This window comes from Somniosus microcephalus, chromosome 6 (genome assembly GCF_052327205.1).
Source record: "Somniosus microcephalus isolate GS21.2 chromosome 6, FLI_Smic_1.0, whole genome shotgun sequence".
Lineage (NCBI taxonomy): Eukaryota > Metazoa > Chordata > Chondrichthyes > Squaliformes > Somniosidae > Somniosus > Somniosus microcephalus.
This window is the reverse complement of record NC_140992.1, coordinates 208,946,636-208,963,058: the sequence shown is the minus strand read 5'-3', so window position 1 is coordinate 208,963,058 and position 16,423 is coordinate 208,946,636. Positions and strand designations below refer to the sequence as shown.

General features: G+C 48.6%; 1 protein-coding gene across 5 annotated transcripts in view; it reads left to right on the top strand.

The window, feature by feature from the left end:
- The window catches only part of carmil2 (capping protein regulator and myosin 1 linker 2), a 314,585-nt gene that overhangs the window by 266,791 nt on the left and 31,371 nt on the right, over positions 1-16,423 (top strand). For all 5 annotated transcript variants that reach the window (XM_085991327.1, XM_085991326.1, XM_085991329.1 and 2 more), the window contains 4 exons: positions 3,579-3,716; positions 4,497-4,563; positions 7,255-7,520; positions 10,016-10,155. In XM_085991327.1, coding sequence (XP_085847453.1) covers positions 3,579-3,716; positions 4,497-4,563; positions 7,255-7,520; positions 10,016-10,155 — 611 coding nt within the window. The remainder of the gene's footprint in view (positions 1-3,578; positions 3,717-4,496; positions 4,564-7,254; positions 7,521-10,015; positions 10,156-16,423) is intronic.

Genomic DNA, 16,423 nt, shown 5'->3' with positions numbered 1-16,423 from the left:
CCCCCACCCATTCCCCATCTCCTCCCCCCCCCACCCATTCCCCATCTCCTCCCCCCCCACCCATTCCCCATCTCCTCCCCCCCCCACCCATTCCCCATCTCCTCCCCCCCCCCACCCATTCCCCATCTCCTCCCTCCCACCCATTTCCCATCTCCTCTCCCCACCCATTTCCCCATCTCCTCCCCCCACCCATTCCCCCATCTCCCCCCCACCCATTCCCCCATCCTCCCCCCCACCCATCCCCATCTCCCCCCACCCATTCCCCATCTCCCCCCCCACCCATTCCCCATCTCCCCCCACCCATTCCCCATCACCCCCCACCCATTCCCCATCTCCCCCCACCCATTCCCCATCTCCCCCCCACCCATTCCCCCATCTCCTCCCCCCACCCATTCCCCATCTCCTCCCCCCCACCCATTCCCCCATCTCCTTCCCCCCCACCCATTCCCCATCTCCTCCCCCCCACCCATTCCCCATCTCCTCCCCCCCCACTCCATTCCCCATCCCTCCCCCCCCACCCCATTCCCCATCTCCTCCCCCCCACCCATTCCCCACTCCCTCCCCCCACCCATTCCCCATCTCACCCCCCCACCCATTCCCCATCCCTCCCCCCCCACCCATTCCCCCACTCCTCCCCCCCCACCCATTCCCCATCTCCTTCCCCCCCCACCCATACCCCATCTCCTTCCCCCCCACCCATCCCATCTCCTCCCCCCCACCCATTCCCATCTCCTCCCCCCCACCCATTCCCCATCTCCTCCCCCCCACCCATTCCCCATCACCTTCCCCACCCACCCATTCCCCATCTCTTCCCCCCCACCCATTCCCCATCTCCTTCCCCCCCCACCCATTCCCCATCTCCTCCCCCCCACCCATTCCCCATCTCCTTCCCCCCACCCCATTCCCCATCTCCTTCCCCCCCCCACCCATGCCCCATCTCCTTCCCCCCCCCACCCATTCCCCCATCTCCTTCCCCCCCCACCCATTCCCCATCTCCTCCCCCCCCCACCCATTCCCCCATCTCCTTCCCCCCCCCACCCATTCCCCCATCTCCTTCCCCCCCCCCCACCCATTCCCCCATCTCCTTCCCCCCCCCCACCCATTCCCCATCTCCTTCCCCCCCCACCCATTCCCCATCTCCTTCCCCCCCCACCCATTCCCCATCTCCTTCCCCCCCACCATTCCCCATCTCCTTCCCCCCCCCACCAATTCCCCATCTCCTTCCCCCCCCCCATTCCCCATCTCCTTCCCCCCCCATTCCCCATCTCCTTCCCCCCCCACCCATTCCCCTTCCCCCCCCATTCCCCTTCCCCCCCCCCAACCCATTCCCCATCCCCCCCACCCATTCCCCATCCCCCCCCCACCCATTCCCCATCTCCTCCCCCCCCACCCATTCCCCCATCTCCTCCTCCCCCCCCCACCCATTCCCCATCTCCTCCCCCCCCACCCATTCCCCATCTCCTCCCCCCCCCACCCATTCCCCATCTCCTCCCCCCCCCCACCCATTCCCCATCTCCTCCCCCCCCCCACCCATTCCCCATCTCCTCCCCCCCCCACCCCATTCCCCATCTCCTCCCCCCCCCACCCATTCCCCATCTCCTCCCCCCCCCCACCCATTCCCCATCTCCTCCCCCCCCCACCCATTCCCCATCTCCTCCCCCCCCCCACCCATTCCCCATCTCCTCCCCCCCCCCACCCATTCCCCATCTCCTCCCCCCCCCCCCCCACCCATTCCCCATCTCCTCCCCCCCCCCCACCCATTCCCCATCTCCTCCCCCCCCCACCCATTCCCCATCTCCTCCCCCCCCCACCCATTCCCCATCTCCTCCCCCCCCCACCCATTCCCCATCTCCTCCCCCCACAGGGGCCACCCTCCCGTTCCCCATCCCCCCACAGGGGCCACTCCTTTCGCTAGTCTGCTGCAGGAGCTGAGCTGCTCTCCTTTTCCCTTACCCTGCTACAGGGCTGCCTCCCTCTTTTCCTAAGGCCCTGCAAGGGCTAACTTCACCTTCCCCAGTGCCTCCCTCCCCCTTCCCTGCCCCATTCTAGCTGCCATGGAGATGCTCCCCCTCTTTGTCTATTAACTGTCACAGTGCCGTGTAATATTCTGTGTTTTATATTCTATTTTACGAGGGACTATACACAACTTAGTTGTTATAGTCGGGAGAACAATCCAATGTACAACTGACAAAAAAGCTCATTATCCTGCTGCAATGGTTACACACAATATTCAATCGAGAATTACATGGAAATTGCAAACAGGCCATATGTCCAACCAGTCCATGTTTATCTTCTATGCAATCAGCAGTCCTAAGTGCCCGCACTGTTCCCATGTCCCTTTCCTTTAACGACCTATCTAATCTATTCTTAAATGTTGACATGGTCTCTGCTTTGATCACCAACTCTGTACATTCCACAGCTTCACAACCCTGCATGGAAAAAAAAGTTTCTCATCTCTGTCTGCACTCTTATTATACTCAGCAAATTCACAGTGGGTTTTTTCTGTGTAATCAGATAGATTTTCAATCTCTCAGGAAGTGAAGGTAAAATATTACCAAACAAAGGTGTAGGCTTCTCCACATATTTAAGATTGATAACCTAATCAGCACCAATTCTATGTTGATCTGTAGCTGATAGCTCAGTGGAAGGTGGGACCTACTGCATGGTTCCAAAAGATTAATGACATGGTAACCTTAATTTTGAAAGCTTTTTCCTTGAGTTCGATCCCCGGTCTGTGCTGTGGGAGCTAATCTCTACCTCAGTACCTCTGGATAAGAGGGGAGAAAAATCAATCCCGATTTCCGTTCCTGACCACATTTCTGCTGGAAAGTGCACATTTGACTATCAGTTGAGGACGGGATCAGTCTCAGCTGTGACTCCCCATGTGACCCAATAGCATGATGGCATTCACTGTCTAGGCTCGCGCGTGAAGAATGGCCACTGGCTAAGTCCTGCGGGACAGTCAGCAACCGTCAGCACCTTAAGAATGGGAGAGGAGAAAATTGGTTTAAAAAAATTATAGCTTTTTTACTAAAGATTTATTTAGGTGTACATGGATGAGAGTGCATCTGTAAATCTAAGGGGGTCAGTTTAATCTAACTCACCCGGCGGGAAACTGACCAGGTCGCATCAGCTGACCGTTTTACACCCCGCATAATTTTACTTTCCCCTATAGTCAATCAGGGCAAGGTGTAAAACGGGCGGCTGCTCCATGTGTAAACAGGGCTCCCACCGCACTTCTGGTGTAGTTACAGTGATAGAGCGGGAGCAGCTCCGAGGAAATTCCCAGCCAAAAACTTTTATACAATGTTCAACGAGGAAAACAATAAACAATTCCACCAGGTGTATGAGCTACAGCCCTTAGCAGCGGAATCCAACAAGTAACTGGAATCAAAGAACAGTAACAAGATCTATATAGCATCCAGGAGAAATCCTGTGCTCATTAATAATTCGACCTTTCTGTTATCTAATGATGAGCCTTTTAGTTCTTTAAGTCTGACTTCATAATTGAAAGCACGAAGTATCATTTTTTTTTTGCCATTTCAATTACACTCACAACTAAGTCGTTCTCCATTTAGGCATTTAATGTGTCAAAGCCACTATATGAAACATCAGCCTCAGACACAGCAAGTACAGAAACCTCGGAAGATGAAGCCACAAGCAATAAAACCAAGGATTCATTGAATGTATCCGATAACAACTTGGCACCAATTGAGGTATTGTTCATAGCAGATGTTCAAATTGGGAATTGGGTTAAGTTGAAAATTGCGTTTCTCCTCCGATGCCTTTATGTACTCAGGATCCTCATGCGTATTTTTAAACTGAAAAAGCACTAAGCTTGTCTATTTCACTATTTTTGCAACAATTTAATGTAGTTGTTTTTTTTCCAAGACTCATCAAAGATTGTAGAATCCTTATTGAGGTTAAAAATTGAAAATGCTGGAAATACTCAGCTGGTCAGGCAGCATCTGTGGAGAGAGAAACAGAGTTAACGTTTCAGGTCGATAACCTTTCCTCAGATTCGGATTGTAGAATCCTTATTGAGGTTGTTTTCTTTAGTTAAATATTCTTCACAGTGTAAATGGAAAAAGATTTAGGTTCCCTGGAACACCAGAATAATTTGGTACATAAATAGCTCAAACTAGGCTTCAGATTAGTATAAGACGCCCAGCTCTCAACTCAGCTTGTCCTTTCATTTCAGTTCATTTTCCCTATGGATTATTCTCATTGTGTCCCATACCTGGCTCTCCTGCTGTATTACTGAAGATGCTGGTTGTAAGAGGAGGGTGATCATGTTCAGAGGCAATTGGCTTTTCAATAAGGGACTGAAGCAGATAAAATCGATCCAAAATTGGATGTAATTATGGCAATTTTAACTCCATTATGAATCCCTGACTTCACATTCCAATTAGAATATTAAGAATGTCATAATAATGGGACATTGCTTTCAGTTTTAAATATCAGTAATTTTTACAGATGTAATGTCTCTTCTCTAGAGTGCGAGTATGCTTCGCAGGAAGACAATACGTTCTAGAAGTATCAGGCCAACCACAGCTGTGAAACGTAAGTGGTAATGTTAATGTATTTTGGTGACATCATCCGAAAACACGCTGACGACACCCAGCTCTACCTCACTACCTCTTCTCTCGACCTCTCCACGGTCTCTAAATTGTCAGACTGCTTGTCCGACATACAGTTCTGGATGAGCAAAAATTTTCTCCAATTAAATATTGGGAAGACCAAAGCCATTGTTTAAAGTCCCCGCCACAAACTCCATTCCCTAGCCACTAACTCCATTCCCTCTCCCTAGCATCTGTCTGAGGCTCAACCACACTGTTCGCAACCTTGGTGTCACATTTGACCCTGAAATGAGCTTCCGACCACATATCCGCAGCATAACAAAGACTGCCTACTTCCACCTCCGTAACATCGCCCGTCACCCGCCCCTGCCTCAGCTCATCTGCTGCTGAAACCCTCATCCATGCCTTTGTTACCTCTAGACTTGACTATTCCAATGCACTCCTGGCTGGCCTCCCACATTCCACCCTAGTAAACTTGAGGTCATCCAAAACTCGGCTGCCCGTGTCCTAACTCGCACCAAGTCCCGTTCGTCCATCACCCCTGTGCTCGATGACCTACATTGGCTCCCAGTTAAGCAACGCCTCGATTTCAAAATTCTCATCCTTGTTTTCAAATCCCTCCATGTCCTCGCCCCTTCCTATCTCTGTAATCTCCTTCAGCCCCACACCCCCCCCCCCCGAGATCTCTGCGCTCCTCTAATTCTGCCCTCTTGAGCATCCCTGATTATAATCGCTCAACCTTTGGTGGCCGTGCCTTCTGTTGCCTAGGCCCTAAGCTCTGGAATTCCCTCCCTAAACCTCTCCACCTCTCTACCTCTCTTTTCTCCTTTAAGACGCTCCTTAAAACCTACCTCTTTGACCAAGCTTTTGGTCACCTGCTCTAATTTATCCTTATGTGAATCGGTGTCAAATTTTTTGTCTTAAAATACTCCTGTGCAGCGCCTTGGAATATTTTACTATGCTAAAGGCGTTATATAAATACAAGTTGCTGTTGTTGTATTTGTTCAAATTGATTTGCTGCCTTTTTCTGAACCAGGCAAACAATTAAAGTCAATATCAGTTACAACAGCAGCCCATTCAAGGGGAAGAAAGCAGCCACCCTACAGTGTATTTCGATTGTAGTATAGCTGTATTATCTGTCCACATGTACATTGCGTGTATAATCTTACAATGTTTAGCAATAGGAAGTACAGTAACCTTCCTGTTAATGCTTCAACTAGTGGTAACTCCAAACAACTCGAGGCTCCTTGGGCAGGCCATTTTTTAAAAAGTTTCCCAGCTTACGGGTGCCACTTTCTGCTGAGTCCCGTGGCAAGAAGTTTCGCCCACCGTTGCCCAGAATTTTGCAATGCATGCTGGCGGTGGGAGAGATTGCTTGCCACCAGTCTGTGCTTTGAAAATGTATCCCCATAGTTTGAGTTCTGATGTGAGCTTTACTGATAAAAATCTCAATAGGTAATTAACCACATCTTGGGGGAAACGGGAAAAAAAGGAGAAAGTGGAATTTTACTTAAAAAGCTGACCTTTTAAAATAAAAGTCAATTGTTTAGTGAGTTATTTGGAAGGGTGGGGGGGAATGCAGACATATGATTCAATTTATTTATAACATTTCTACCGTGCTTTGTATCGCTGATGTTGGGCTGGGGACCACACTATATTTATACTGTTGAGTGATTCTTTCTGTAGTTTGTAGGCAGGAAACTATGCCTAAAACAGATGGGAGCATTTACATTTTATGTAGATGAAGCTTGAGTGACGTTATTACATCTCCAGGATATCCACCAGAGAGGAGCGAATGCCCGGAGGAATAGATATTCGAGTTTGCCACCAGCCCCGTTAGATTGGAGGATCTGAAAGTGGGCTGCCAGCAACTTCTTTGGAAACTGCAGTACGATAAGTTTAACATTATTTTTTAGGGGGGTTGGGGGTCCATCAAAGAAGAATAGTGGGGCTGGAAGGCACCTGCTCGCATCAGCAAGAGGCCCAGAGCGCTTGGGAATTTGTGCTTGTGCAACTTCCCTTTCCCAGTCTGGGGTCACCGCCTGGCCCAAAACCAGCCCGTCTAAATGAATGGGAACAAGAAGTTCAGCTACCTTCAGGTTGGGTGAATTTCACACCACCAGACGTGCATTGTGGCAAGGCAGGGGAGAAAACTGAGCCTTTAAATGTCGGGGAATATGGTTTAGCTTCCCATGAAGATAAATGTATATTTCTTCCAAAGGGTAAATACACTGCCCAGTGGAGCCACACAGAGCAGGAAAGTCCCAGATTCGATTCTCAGTCTGTGCTGAGCTTACTGGTCTCCGCTGGGGGTGGTAGTCTGGCTCTTACAATTGACCTCGCCACCCGTAGGATATCAAGGAGCAAAATCATCCAAGCTGTTTACTCCTGATCACTGGGCAACAGCCCCTACTAGAAAACAAACACCTTTGGGCATTGAGTGAGGGCAGGATTTGGGCTTGCTTTGAAAATTCTATTGAAGTTCAGATAAAGAATGGTCATTTGGATGAGATACCAGAACACGAATGACACCAGTGGAACCCAGCCCAACATAAGTCAGCACCATCAGGAGCGGAGTGGGTAAATCGAATAAAGCACAAGCTACAAATTTACTATTTGTTGAAATAAACAATTCTGGAGAAAAACTAGGTTTTTGTCATTTTCTTTCCCTCAGGTATCTCAGACATAGAGATAGAAGGACAAGTTGAGGAAACAGATTCTGCAGCAATGAAACAACTGTTGGCAGGCAGCAGTCAGCCTGTTAAGTCACGTCCGGCCTCCACAGATATGGCTGCTGTAGACAACGCACCTGCAAATACAGAGGCTGCTTTTACAGACTCTCTTACAGATTTGCCAACTGAAGGGGTGAAACTGGAGCATTACACCAGGGGCAGACCAAGACCAAATAGGACCAAGAGACTCCCTCATTCCAAACCTGCTGTAAGTCTGTCTCTGATGCATCTTTATATGGAGGCAAACTAGTAAAGAGGTAGAAGAACATTTGGCCAATCACTTATATTGCATGATCCACTAATCTATTTGCTAATAATTTATGTTATAAATAGGAAAGGTCAGGGAGGAGCAAAAACTAAAAGAGTACATTTCTTCCTCTTGTTCTTTGTCACTCTACCACCTGTTCTATCATCAAAGAGGCGAGTGGTCAAGGCCGTTGTAAGCCTGAGGTTCCAGATCCCATGCTGTTTCCTAATTTTAGGATAAACTTTGCTGGTATCTAGCTTACTGGAGAGTACTTGGTGGACCAGACCAGACTTAGAGTTGTCAATACTCCTGATTCAGTTAACTTTCTATTGATTCTGGACTAATATTTTAATGTGTGCTGTTCACCGAGATGGAAGGGGAGAGTGAAAGGAAAGTTGTGTGATTGTGTCTGTGTGTAGCTCTCTCTGTCTCTCCCTCTCCCCCCTATCCTGGCAAATCGCGTACATTTAAATAATAGTGCAAAATCAATAAATTGTTAACAAAATGGCAAGTACTGGCAACTTAGCACGCTTGACTGGCATGTTTTGGTACCAGCCAATCACATTTAAGTAGTTCCAGCAGGCGTTCAGAGAAGTGAACAGACAAGTCCTGAAATTACAGCGTGTTTTATTGAGCTTTGTGAGTATTGTGGGCAATGCCAGCAGAAATTTAAATCAGATTTGTACAGATTTTAACTCACTGACAATTGAGGTGATAAATATCTCCTTTCATGAAGCAATCAATGCCCTTGCGGGACTTCAGAACTTGAGAGTTCTCCGCACAGCCTTAGTTCTGCAGAAAATTATCTCTGTACACTGTGTAATCACCAGAGGCTAGGAACTAATCCTTCAGGCTTATCTGACAAGACACCTTTACTAACAGAACAGAGGGGTTAAGTTGTCGGGGAAATATTTGATTTCATTTTAATGAATAGGAGAAAAGAGTTTTGAATGGGATTTGCGGATCTGAGTTAGTCCGGGGGAAAACTTTGCAACAGTATCCACACTTTAACAATACAATACTGTGAATATGGACGGGGCAGGGTGCTGGAAGCTGGGCAGCCAATTCTCCCTTTCAGTATGCCTGGAGAATGCTCAGTACCCAGGCACAAAGGAGAGGAAAAAGGTGATGCTGGATTTCTGCTACCTTTAAGTTGTCCCAGGCGTGCTGGTGTTTCCTCTGAGCGGGGAGCTTGGTTATTGTGTTTGCAAAAGGCAACAATCAAAGAGCAAGCAAGATAATGAGGTGTGAAGTGGGTGTTCCCCTCTGAACCAAGGGCAGCACGGTGGCATAGTGGTTAGCACTGTTGCCTCACAGCACCAGGGACCCGGGTTCGAATCCAGTCTCGGGCGACTGTCTGTGTGGAGTTTGCACATTCTCCCCGTGTTTGCGTGGGTTTCCTCCGGGTGCTCCGGTTTCCTCCCACAGTCCAAAGATGTGCGGGCTAGGTTGATTGGCTATGATAAATTAACCCTTAGTGTTAGGGGGATTAAATACGTGGGGTTACGGGGATAGGGTGGGATATGTGTTGGTGTAGGGGTTACGGGGATCGGGTGGGATATGTGTCGGTGCAGGCTCGATGGGCCAAAATGGCCTCTATCTGCACTGTGGGGTTTCTGTGATTCTGTGATTCCCCTCCCCCAAAAAGCTGGAAGGATGCCTACTTTGAGGGTGCCAGAAATTGTTGGCGTTAGGCCTTGCTCCAAGTCCCTTTCAGATTAGAGGGCCTGAGGGGGCAGGCAGCGAGGATGGGGAGGCCTAAAAATGTAAGGTGTTTTTTTCACCTCTGCACCTCCAAGATCTTCTGTCCAAAACCTGTCAAAGGCCCCGAAGCTGGTGGCTATTCCTACTGCTGCAGGCCTCTCATTTCCACTCCTGCCAGGTGCGCATCAAGGGTCATTATAATAACCTGAGCCTGGAAATACTTCATGTGCGCTCCACCTCCTGGAGCCCAGGTGCTGTGGGATCAGGAAAATCAGCCCCAGTATGTGCTGCACCGACTGAAAACTATTTTATTAGCGATGTTTCTCCCTGTTCCCAGCTTCTGGTGTTGCTGTTTGGAAGGGAATCACTATCAGGTGAGTAACTTTTAGCAGTTCTTGCTTTGCTGATATGTCTGTCTTTGATCTGCTGGTTCCTACTCCCCCTTGACCCTAATACTTTAATGAAGGCCATCATTTTAGTCAGGAGGGTATGGGCCTTAAGTCTGAAATAATCAAAAATCTCAATGTCAAGTATGCCTGTCATATGCTACATTAACTCAAGTGAACAGCGATTTCACTGTTTTGTTGAAACTCTTACCAAAATTAAAACGATTATCAATTAGGATTGAAATGGTGATTGAAATTGCAGTTAGCCCATTCTGAGAGGAGACTCTAAAAGCATGTTTTAGAATTCTGCTGTTTGGGTGCTGTCAGACTGGGATGCTCATTGTGTCCTGTTTGTACATGGTATAGGTGCAGCCTGTAGACCAAGAAAAAGAAGAGAATGCAACCAACAGCAAACTAGATGATGGACTGGAAGAATTCTTCACAAAGAAGATAGCTCAGGAAGAAACCAGCTATCTGCCTACTGCTTTGAGTAATTCACCATCCAGGTGAGTGGCGAGTATTCCATCACAGCCCTGACTTGAGCCTTGTAAATGAACCAACTGAGATGTCAGGAGGTGAGCCACTCACCACAGAATATCCAGCCTCTGTCTTGCTCTTATGGCCACAGTGCTGATGTGGCTGGCGTATTTCAGTTTCTGGTCAATAGTGACGACCAGGTTGTTGTTGGTGGGGGACTCAGCAATGGTGGTGCCATTGAAGGTCGTGGGGAGGTGGTTAGGCTATCCCTTGTTCGAAATGGTAATTACCTGGCATTTATGTGGCGCAAATGTTACTGCCACTAGTATGCCCAAGTCTAGCTGTTGTCCAGGTCCTGTTGTAGGCCAGCTGTTTATTAGTGTAGCCAATGACTCTTCCCTCTTTTCACAATGTGTTACATTTGAAAACAAATAAGCAGAGTTGCAGGCATATTAATGTTTTTCTATTGCTGCCTCCAACCCTCGAGGGCTACAAGAGCCCAGGAGATGTCAAAGCAAAAAAATTAATAGAAAATATTTTTGTTTTTTTATCAGACATTATCACCTTTTCGAGGAGTAGTTTCCAGATGGTTTCTGGAGCTGGTTGCTCCAAAAAGTGAATTTTCACAGCTGCCATATTGGCTCCAGCAAAACCTGCGCTGTGGGCTTTATTGAGAGCATTTTGTTTCTTTAAAACTTTTTTTTTTTTACTTATTAACTGAAGCTCATCTAATCAGTGACATTTCTAATCAGGTTATTGCAGTTTATAAAGCTGGTGAAATGGGGATCCTTGCACTTTATCAGGACCACGGCGTCTCTTTGAAGTATAATCAGATCACATTATTGGGCATGTGGTCGTGTAGTAAGGAGGCCGCTGAGTGGAACAATGAGCGAAAGGCTCGATCCATGGACTCAACCTTCAGTCAGCCTGCCCATTCCTACTGGCGACCTGATGCATTTCATGCCGACAGCCGGTGCTTTGAGGTCAGTGTCCACTTGCCTACCCGTGTGGATGAAAATCAGCTCTGCTCATGAGCGCAGCTCCCACCTGATGATGCAGCTGCTGCTGTGGGTGGGAATAATGGTGGTAGTTTTTGCGAGATCATAATTCCCACTGGAACGCGACAGCATCATCAGGCCGGCAGCAGCGGTGAATACAGGAGGAGCTCCTGGTCGCTGCCTGCAGGAATTACTAAACATCAGCAAGACAATTCTTTATTCTGAGTTAAAATACTCCGGGCCTCAAACTTAGACCTGTAGGTGCATTTTACAATCGCCCCATCCCCTGCCCGCTCAAAACCCACAGGGGGTTAAAATCTACACCAGGGAATCTGTGGAAACAGCGGCTGTAAACCTATTGTAATGTATATACCTTTAAGGGGGGAACTACTTTTTACAGCTCATGTATACTGTAGTACTGGCAGTGACCACACCTGTATATAGCACTGAGTAGTAATCTGTACAGTTCAGTTCCAGAGTGAGCCACGTTGAGTAAACACCTGTTGTACCGTTCTCCTGCAGTCTGTGTCTTACTACTGACGGACACAACTTTGGCGACGAGACAAATTCGATCCTACCTACCTGCAACTCTGCATCACCTCCCAGGGATTCGTTCCTGGAGACCAGTAGATTAGAGGTCAAGGCCAGAGGCACGGGCATCGACCACGGGCAACCGCCCAGTCATCCAGCAGAGGCTCGAGAATTGCGGGGGAGGCTGTTGAGAGCCAGGCTTGGCTTTCCAGTCGCAGTGGTCCAGCGAAACGGGCTGGCAACAGGTAGTGCGCAGACCCTTCCCGGACAGCGGCGGGCTAGAGCCCGACCGAGCGGCACAGCAAAGGGCCGAGCAGCGTCGACGGGGGAAGAGAGAGGGCAGAGCGCACAGGGCGCAGCCGGTGTTCAGGGGCCGAGCAGCATCGAGGAGAGGGAGAGAGACGCGCAGAAACCCACGAGGTGCCGCCATTGCCACGAGGACCGCCGAGAGCGGCGTTGGCAGCAGCGCAGGAGAAGCGCGCGAAACCTACAGGGCACCGCCATTGCCACGAGGACCGCCGAGAGCGGCGTTGGCAGCAGCGGGGGAGGAAGGAAAGCGCGGGAAACGCCATTTTAAGCCATTTTAAACCACATCCAAAATGCCGAAGAGTAGCAGTATCACCGCATTTGACAATGAAGTCGAAGATTGGACTACATATGTCGAACGAATAGAGGTATACTGCAAGGCAAATGAGGTGTCAGATGACAAGAAAGTACCGGTATTGTTAAATTTAATGGGTGCAAAGACGTATGGCTTATTACGAAACCTAGTAACCCCAGCGAAGCCAGTGGAAGAGAGTTTTGGAGACATAGTGACGATACTACAGGAACATTTAAACCCCACACCGCTGCTGATAGCAGAAAGATTCAAGTTTCACAAACGGAACCAGCATAAGGATGAAAGCAATGCTGAATATTTAACAGAACTGCGCAAACTATCGAAACACTGCCAGTTTGGAACGGGACTGGCAGATACCTTAAGGGACAAGTTTGTGTGTGGGCTTCAAAGTGAAGGAACCCAGAAATGGCTTTTATCTGAAAAGGACCTTACGCTGGACAAGGCTTTCAGCATTGCGGTATCATATGAAGCAGCAGCATGGGGCGCTGCAGAGATACAACAGAGACCGCAAGAATATGGCACAAACGAAATGTCATACAGAACAGAGAAGTGCTATCGCTGCGGCAGAACAACACACAACCACAATGATTGCTGGTTCCAAGACAAAGTGTGCAGACAGCGTGGAAAAGTAGGACACATAGCACGAGTCTGCAGGTCGGGAAAGAAAACCAGCAATAAGAAATCTCCAAAAGAAAAGTACAAGAAGGTACATAAGGTGACGGAGAATAGTTCAGATGAACAAAAGAGTGATACCGACTCCAAAAGCAGGGAGCTGAGTTGTCTGAAACTACATAATGTGATCAAAACAGAAGATCACCGAACCATTTGGGTCACTCTCAAGATAGTAGGAGTCCAGGTAAAAATGGAATTGGACACAGGATCAGCCCTAACAGTCATAAACCGACGGGACTACGAGCGGCTATTCTCACACATACCCTTGAGAGACACAAAAATTATTTTGAAGACGTACACGGGGCAAAAAGTCTACCCCAAAGGAAAAATAAGGGTGACCGTTATATATAATGGTAAGGAAACACCAAAACTAGACTTGTATGTATTGCAAGATGGAGGACCACCATTACTGGGACGTGAATGGATCCGGAAAATACAGCTGGATTGGCATTCCATACAAGCACTGACTGTGGCTGCCAAAAAGGATGACGACGTCACACCTGGGTGACTGTCAAAGATCCTAACCGACGCGCAAGAAGTGTTCCAGCAAGGACTCGGAACACTAAAAGGCATGACAGCAACAATTACAATCGAAGAAAACGCAAGCCCAAAATTTTTTTAAGGCCAGACCGGTACCTTATGCGATCCGCCCAGCTGTCGAAGCAGAGCTGGAGAGTTTGGAACGTTCAGGAGTACTGTCCAAGGTAGACTGGAGCGAGTGGGCCACACCCATCGTCCCTGTGATGAAAAAGTCGTTGAGCAGCACGCCTGGGGAACCAAGGAAGGTTCGCATCTGTGGGGACTTTAAGGTAACAGTGAACCCAGTCCTTCACACCGTGCAATATCCACTTCCACGGATTGAAGATATTTTTGCCTCGCTATCTGGAGGGAAACGCTTCACTAAGATTGATCTGGCCCAGGCGTATCTGCAAATGGAGGCAGAAGAAGCATCAAAAAAATACCTCACAATCAACACCCATAAAGGTCTCTACCAATACAACCGGCTGGTATGCGGGGTAGCATCAGCTCCGGCTATTTGGCAAAGGGCAATGGAACAAGTCCTGCAAGGGATCCCAGGGACCCAGTGTTATTTGGATGACATCCTGGTCACGGGCGAAAATGACAGTGATCACCTCACCAACCTGGAGCAGGTGCTCACTAGATTGAAGGAATATGGGCTCCGAGCTAACCGCCCCAAATGCGAGTTTTTAAAAAAACAGATCTCGTATTGTGGCCACGTTATCGATAAAGAGGGGTTACATAAGTCCCCAGAAAAGAGAAAATGTGTCACAACTGAGGTCGTTCCTCGGGCTGGTAAACTACTACCATAAGTTCTTGCCAAATTTGTCTACAATACTACACCCACTGAACACCCTACTGCAAACTGGAGTGCCATGGAAGTGGAGTGACGAATGTAAACGAGCTTTCCAGAAGAGCAAAACACTAATCACATCGAAAGAGGTATTGGCCCATTTCAACCCAGCACTACCAATTCGGTTGGCGTGTGATGCGTCATCCTACGGCATTGGAGCGGTGCTGTCGCACAAATTCTCAGACGGCTCAGAAAGGCCAATAGCCTTTGCGTCACGATCACTAACCTCAGCCGAGCGTAACTACGCCCAGATTGACAGGGAGGCCCTCAGCCTAGTGTGGGGAGTGAAAAAATTCAATCACTATCTGCACGGGCAGAAATTCACCTTGCTGACTGACCACCAGCCTCTTGTCTCCATTTTTAATCCGAAGAAGGGCGTTCCGGTGATGACTGCGCAACGACTACAAAGATGGTCACTCTTTCGAGGGGCGCACCACTATGAGATTGAATATAAGGGCACGAAACAGCATGGAAATGCTGATGGGCTATCACGCCTGCCACTGCCTACTGCGGAGGAAGCATCAGCAGTGGATCCTGTCGAAATATTTCATTCGACTATAGTTGAATACCTACCGGTAACTAACGCTCGTATAGAAAAGGAGACCCGAAATGACCTGACACTGTCTCGGGTATATGATTTGACGGTGAAGGGATGGCCAGCACATGGCGACTCACTGTTGCCAGCATTCTCGACAAGAGGAGAACAGCTGCCAGTGTGCCGGGGGACCTTGATGTGTGGATTCCGAGTGGTAATTCCACCCAAGTTAAGGGATAGAGTGCTCAATGAGCTTCATAAGGGTCATCTGGGAGGGGTAAAAATGAAATGCCTTGCCAGGGCTTATGTGTGGTGGCCGGGAATCGATAAACGAATCGAGGACCTGACCAAGAGCTGCTCAGGATGCCAGAAAGTCCAAAATGCACCACCACATGCCCCTCTACACCCATGGGAGTGGCCCTCATCTCCATGGCAATGGGTGCATATTGATTTTGCTGGTCCATTCATGGACTCAATGTTTTTAATAGCCGTGGATGCGTTCTCGAAATGGCCTGAGGTCATCAAAATGTCCTCCACCACCACGGAGAAAACTATTGCAGTCCTACGGACCATTTTTGCCAGGAACGGCTTGCCAGAACAGATTTGCTCCGATAACGGACCACAGTTTGTGTCCGAAGAGTTCCGGAGGTTTATGAAGAAGAATGGGGTAAGGCATTACACATCCGCCCCGTATCATCCAGCCACAAATGGATTGGCTGAGAGGTTCGTACAAACCTCTAAGAAGGCAATAAAGGCTATGTACAATGACAACATTCCACTGCAGCATAAGGTGGACAATTTCCTGTTTGCCTACCGGAATGCGACACATGCAGTCACCAACCAGGCCCCGGCCATGATGTTCTTTAACCGAAGGTTAAGATCTCGCCTGGATTTGTTCAGACCAAACGTACGAAGAGATGTTGAGAGTAAGCAATTCCAGCACATCCATGAGAAGCCAACAAGGAGCTTCAATGTAGGGCAACCAGTCTTGGCCCGCGACTACCGAACAGAAAAATGGCAGCCAGGAACGATATGCACACGGCAGGGCCCACTAATGTACACAGTGGACGTTGGGGAGAACATCGTGAGACGCTATGCTGACCAGATCCTAGAGTCACAGGAACAAGTCAACCCCATGCCTCGCCCATACGTACCTGGTGAGGAACCCGACGTACAGGTCGCATCTACCCCAGAAACAGTAGCATCGGAAGCTGATGACCCAACCGACGACGGGGTGCCAGAATCGCCTCCGCACCAAGAGCGAGACACTCGGGAAAGGCGCTATCCAGAAAGGATCAGAAAGCCTCCCCAAAGACTGAATATATAAATGGACTATTTTCAGCTAACGTTGTATGTTAAAAGTGTTAATTGTAATTAGTTTGATATTTAATTGTTAAATGAGTGTTATGGTACTGTTAATCTAAAAGGGGAGGAATTGTAATGTATATACCTTTAAGTGGGGAACTATCTTTTACAGCTCATGTATACTGTAGTACCGGCAGTGACCACACCTGTATATAGCACTGAGTAGTAATCTGTACAGTTCAGTTCCAGAGTGAGCCACGCTGAG